At 31.9% G+C, this 6165-nt stretch overlaps 1 protein-coding gene across 1 annotated transcript; it reads left to right on the top strand.

Annotated features, from left to right (window-relative positions):
• Nucleotides 1–375: 375 nt before the first annotated feature.
• On the top strand, nucleotides 376–5555 carry LOC132743234 (transmembrane protein 180-like). The gene is made up of 4 exons (XM_060731765.1): nucleotides 376–1407; nucleotides 1695–1849; nucleotides 3309–3392; nucleotides 4390–5555. The coding sequence occupies exons 1-4, from the start codon at nucleotides 523–525 to the stop codon at nucleotides 4685–4687; spliced, it is 1422 nt and encodes a 473-aa protein (XP_060587748.1). The 5' UTR covers nucleotides 376–522; the 3' UTR covers nucleotides 4688–5555.
• The last annotated feature ends 610 nt before the right edge of the window (nucleotides 5556–6165 follow it).

Below are 6165 nucleotides of genomic sequence, written 5' to 3'. Positions count from 1 at the left end.
CCCAGTATATTTTTAATCTTGCACTATTCTTTTTATCCTGCACCTTTTTTATCTGTGATCTTTATCTTTTAGTATGCACTAATTCTTTTAACACAGTTTTCCTGACAAGCGCCTCCCAGTCATAGTCAGAATTGATTGTTCGGGAGTAACATGTAGATGTAGATGTATATTAAATTTGATCCTTTTATTCTGGAAATATAATATAAACGAATGACCCTTACCAGTTCCTTCCCTGACAGTTCTCCCCAAGGTTTGGAAGCTCTTTTTTTAGATTCAATTAATGGAAATGAATACCCCTCCAGGTATATACAATCAAGTAAAAGGAATGTTATTTTGATAGAAAATTACATAAATCTCTTTTTTTATTTCAGGAAAGGTAAAGTTGACATTAATGATTTACAGATGTTAAGCATATACACAGAGGAACTATTCTACACAAGTAGAGTTGAAACACCCTCTTGAAAAGAGTATCAAATGAGCTGAGCTTGCAATTCTAGAAGGGATTCCTAATAGTTCAGCAATATGTCAAAGGAATCTCTACAGAACAGGATATTGGCACTCTCTGCTCTATCAGTTGGATTTAGTCTAATAAGCTCAGCATTCAGCTTTTATTATGTGAAAGTATTTCTAAACCACTATCACATAGAAGAAAGCTGGTTTCAACTGTCCCAGACACTCTTCATGATTTGGAATGCCATTAACGACCCTCTGTTTGCATATTGTCAAGACAGTACAAACTTTAGATGCTCAAGAACTCGACGTGAAAGTGTTTTATATGCAGCACCATTTTTTGCTCTCTCATTCCTCGTGCCATGGTTTCCATGGGGAGATCCAGAGACGCTGCAGCCATGGGTTACAGGAATTCATCTAATTACAGCCTTATGCTTCTGGGACACTATGTTTACATATGTAGGATTAGGCTATTGTTGTCTTTTCACTGAAATGACCTCAGACAATAATGAAAGGCTTAAATTGATTAGATATACTCAGTTAGGTAGCCTTTTGGGATCCTCAAGTGTATTTATTCTACAGAATTTGTCAGATCAGTTAGAAAACTTTCAGATGTTTCAAACGACATGTATTTTAGTTGCAGTGATCAGCTGTTTATTTATGATGTATTGTGGGAAGCATGCTCACACAGAGAGAGAACTTCAGCAAGAAAGTGATGCAAAATCTGGCAAACCTCAAATCGTTAAATTCCAGGAATATTCCTATTTTACACTCTCTAAACAAATTTTGTTTAATAGAGATTTCCTTGCATTTGTGATAATGAACTTTTTCCAAGAATTTCACCGGACATTTGTATCAAACTTTTTCGCAATATTTGGGGACCAACTGATTGAAAAAGGGAGCATTCCATCTATTGTGAGAAGCACATTTTATGGGGCTAGTACAACAGGTGCAAAGGTTGGTTCATTACCTCACACAGACACATATAAAAAATTATATTTAATATGTATTTAGTTAATAATTAAAGTTTTAAGTTAAAAGATATTAGTAGTATACTTCTTTGAAAGAAAATTAATTGTAAATAATTAAAGTAATACTTTTATAATTAGACAAAGCATGAATCATACATGCCATATTTCCCAGTTTCCCAAATAGGGGGATTTGTCTTGAATGAACTTCAAAAACTTTATCATGGCAATATAAAGTTTTTTTAGTTCATTTAACAATAATTCATTTGTTTTCAGTTAACTGTGATATTTGGAGCAAGTATTGTCAGTCGCTATGGTTATTTCAAGGTGTTACGTTATGGTCAGATCATCTTGGTAATCTCTGGGCTAGTTTATTATATCATTGGTCCAGTCAACCAGTGGTGCTTGATGTTATTTATGCTATTAGACAGGTAAAATTTAATAATAATACATATATATCATCTGTAAATATAGAATCACCACTTTACCAGTCATATAACTTTATCAGTCTTTCTGATTATCACCAGAATACCCGGTACTTGCAAACCAAAACTACAATAAGAATTGCTGGCTATCATTGAGTACAAAGATTAACAAGAAAGAGCAGCATTCAATGAATGAATGTAACCCCAATCTTTGTGCAAAAATTATGGTGTTTTATTTTTCTTCAGTTTTTTAAGCACACTTATTTGAATAAAAGTAGTACTATCTTAAACACCCTGGTGTTAGTTTGAACATCATTTATATAAACATGAATGTGAAGAAAACTTTCAGCTTATTTGAATCTTTCTCAAATATGTTTCCTGTATTTATCCAGAACTGCTGTCATGTTAGGAAACATAGTCATTGGTAACATCCAATATTATAGGCCGCAAAGTTCAGACTCATGACCCCTGGATTAAGAAACACTGACAATTTAACCCTAGACCACTACTTCCTTTTATCTCACTGCAAATATTTGGTTCAGATTTTTCATGCTCTGATGGTTTTCATTTAAAACTCCACACATGTCTTTGACATGCATTTAATTACACTTCCTGCTATCTAGATGATATCCTTAACATGATTAATCCTTATTTTGATCAATTGGTTTCTAAAATATATCCCAGTGAACTTAAATTGAATAAAACTAACTCATCAGACGTTATTACATCTTTTTTATATTTAAACATTTCTATCATTAACAATACTATAGTAACTAAAATCTACGATAAAAGAGATGATTTTGATTTTAATATTGTTAACTATCCGCATTTAGATGGAGATGTACCTCATGCTACATCATATGGGGTGTATATTTCTCAATTAATTAGATTTGCTAGGGCGTGCAGTCGTGTTGATGGTTTTAATGAACGCAATTTATTTATTACTTACAAACTTCTTAAACAAGGTTATCGCTATCATAAATTGCGTAAATATTTTTCTAAGTTTTACCATCGTAATTCAGATTTAGTTTTAAAATTTAATTGTAATTTGAAAACTCTTTTACGACTAAGTATTAGCCAACCTGATTTCTATGGAGATAAGGTGTACAAACTTTGTAGGATCATGGAGTAATTAGTTTATATTATTTCACACATTACATGTACCTCCCTTTGCCGCTATTTTTTATAGATTTCTGACGAATCATTTCTACTCTGAACTTAGTATTCTCCTGGATTAAGTTTCTTTTTCTCCATAACCACTGAAAGCATTCACTTGAAACCTAGACATATGGTAAAGGAAATAGATCTAGGTCTATGACAAGACCCATAACCTTGGCACGGAATTTTACTGGATAACTCTTCTCTGTGAAATTTTGTTTGGCTCCTGTTTTACTTTAAAGCACTGAGAAATGAGAAAATTACAGTATGATTTGTTATAGCAAGTCTTGTTTGTTTGATATTACAGTTGTTTAGTGGATTGTATAAGTGCACTGTTCAATCTTGCCTTGTCAGATGTAGCAGACAATGATGTGATACGATATAATAGAAGGTAAAAACTATTTTTATTTTTAGAGTTTTACATATTAAATTTTGTTTCTTGTATTTATATTTATACTCGTATGAAATACTCTAAGAGGGTATACTTTTCGTTGTACTGTAAAACAGGGTGGTCAATATAAAGGAAGTTTTTCTTTATGCATATGCAAACTTTTCAATAACAGGAATGTTTCTTTAGTGACATCCTTTGATATCATTCATTTCTTTTGCTGTTTTGTATTTGTAACACATACCTGGTTGTCATGGAAATAAATAAAAGTTAAAAACATGCATTGTACTTCTGAAATAAAGAAGGAGGTTGATAATGACGATTCATCTTTCTTAGGAAGAAAAAGAAAAGTTGACAACTACAATGTTGCTTAAGAAATGTTTACTATTTAGTGAATTTACAATACATCATTTTGAAAATGATTTGAATGCTGTTACATGGAGTATAATTCTGTTACATTAATGCCCTTTTATTGCAAAAGTTATCAGGTTTTGGATAGTGCCCAAATCTTTTCCCTGCTGACTAAAGTACATGGCATTTTAAGGACAGTTTATGAGTTTGTGGCTGTTATAATGTTTTTTGTTTTGTACGAGTGCCTGTCTGTGTTTTGTTGATGGGGAATTAAACTTTGAGATATTGGATATGTACCGGTAAACAGTGGTTTAACATCAATATTTACCTTATATCTTCATTCTACGACCTGTTGGCTTTTTCCTCGTTAATGTCAAATCTTTTTTAGGGGGATGTAAATATAAAATATAAATGCTTCATACATGTCATAACCAGTAATTACGTAACTGTTGGTTAAGGAATCCAAAAGAGAATATTCTTTTCAGTGGACTCAAACCAACAAGTTTCAGATAAGGATTCCTAAATTACACCATGCAAAATGCATATAGCCGTGAAATTATCATGTCTCTAATATATAAAGTGCAGGTTTTAATTAGAATAAAATTTTGATACTGATGTTGTCAACAATGAGATTTGTTAATCTTTTCAGACATCCAGTTACCTCGATGGTTTACGGAATGAACGCCCTGGTGGTAAAACCTGCCCAATCATTGTCACCAATGTTTGTTGTTAAGATTTTAAACGTTTATGGATACGACCATTTGAAAGATGGAACACTTAATGCCACAGAGGTTCAAGATCTCAGCAGTGTTATGTTTAACTTGCTATGTCTTTATCCATGTGTTATTGGATGTATTCAGTTTTGTTCATGGTCATTTTATAGAATCAGGGAGAAACAGTCATTTGACATGACTGTATATGTTGGTGCAGGGACCGATACAGTGTGACAGGAGTAGTAGTTTTATTATTTATACATTTCTTAATTTATGTATCTATATTTTGATGCCTATTTTATGTTTGTTTGAAAAATTAATTTTAGAAGAACTTTTATTAAGTTTTGAATTGCTGGATATTGATTGTACCGGGTATTTGTTGTTGTTGTTTTGTAAACAATATGTATATATTTCGCTCACCCTTACTAAAGGTTCAGGGTAAGCATTTATGATAGGCAGATAATCTACATTTGTGATTAAATTTCCTCTTTCTCTGATACATTAGGTCTGTTTCACTTTAAATCTTGCCTGTGCCATTCTTGGGTTGTCTTCTTTTAACGCTGATCAAAGTAATTTCATAATTTGATAAGTCTTTAGTACACACTACTGAACCTACTATAGGAAAAAACTAAGGACATTTTTCAAGTGAGCTTATGGGTCTTCACTAAACTAAATCAGTAGTATCATAGATTACAAACAAACAAATGAATGGTACATAGCTTTTAAATATCATTGACTTTTCGATATCTCCTCTTTATCCAATGTATATAACTTTTTAAAGCTTGTGAAAAAACACCTTTGTACTTTTTTTCATGAATGTGTGGATGGATAATCACGTTACGATGTAAATGAAATGATGTAGAAATTTTTAGTCGATAAATCATGACCCAAATTCGGTATTAATTGGATAACCAAACAGTGCATCAGACAAACCCACATTAGAAAATTGTATAACTTATCCTTTATTGGAATGGCGGGTTAATATTTAGAAATGTTGTATCAATTATCATGCCATGTACAAAAATTATATATTTTATTTTGATGGTTCTAGTCAAATGTTTATGAAATAATTATCATTTATGAAAATAAAAGAGAAGAACTAGCAGAATTTATACTTTATCTATTATTTGACGGTAGCTTGGTTAAATAAACTAGTTTTCTATTTTAAAAAAACATTTAAGGGATTTCAGTCCTAAAGAATTGTGCTACCTTGATATAGTTCTCTTCAAATGCGTACTGGTAGTACTGGAAATTTACAGAACCAGTTTTAAAGCTGGCACTGACGATGTAAAAAAGTGCTGTAAAAAGTGCGCATAATGAGTCTTAACAACAGAGATCTTGATTCTTCTGTATGATATAACATGTTTTCTAAGCGGCACAATATAAACATTTGCTTCCTCAATCCTTCCTCTTACACAATGTTTGGTTTCTCGTTTCTTCCTTAGTATTCAAACTTGACGCTTCTCTTGTTTTCTGTCAACAGAAACAGTATCAAATGATTCTTTGCCATTGTAATGCAAAGAATTAAATTCATATACATGTACTTTTGAAAACTATCCATTGATAATTTATAAGAAAATTCCAAGGCAGAACTTGGTGTCAAGGAATTTTCAAAACAACCTTTTAAGTAATTTTCAAGCATGATCTACACTAGATTTCATACTTTGGAAGATAGCAGCTCCCTTACCCAATAACGATGCCTCAGTGATTAT

The sequence above is a fragment of the Ruditapes philippinarum genome, unplaced genomic scaffold (genome assembly GCF_026571515.1).
Source record: "Ruditapes philippinarum isolate M1 unplaced genomic scaffold, ASM2657151v2 ctg3459_1_1_1_1, whole genome shotgun sequence".
Taxonomy (NCBI): Eukaryota; Metazoa; Mollusca; class Bivalvia; order Venerida; family Veneridae; genus Ruditapes; species Ruditapes philippinarum.
The sequence above is the reverse complement of the archived record's forward strand: the minus strand, read 5'-3'. Positions and strand labels throughout refer to the sequence as shown.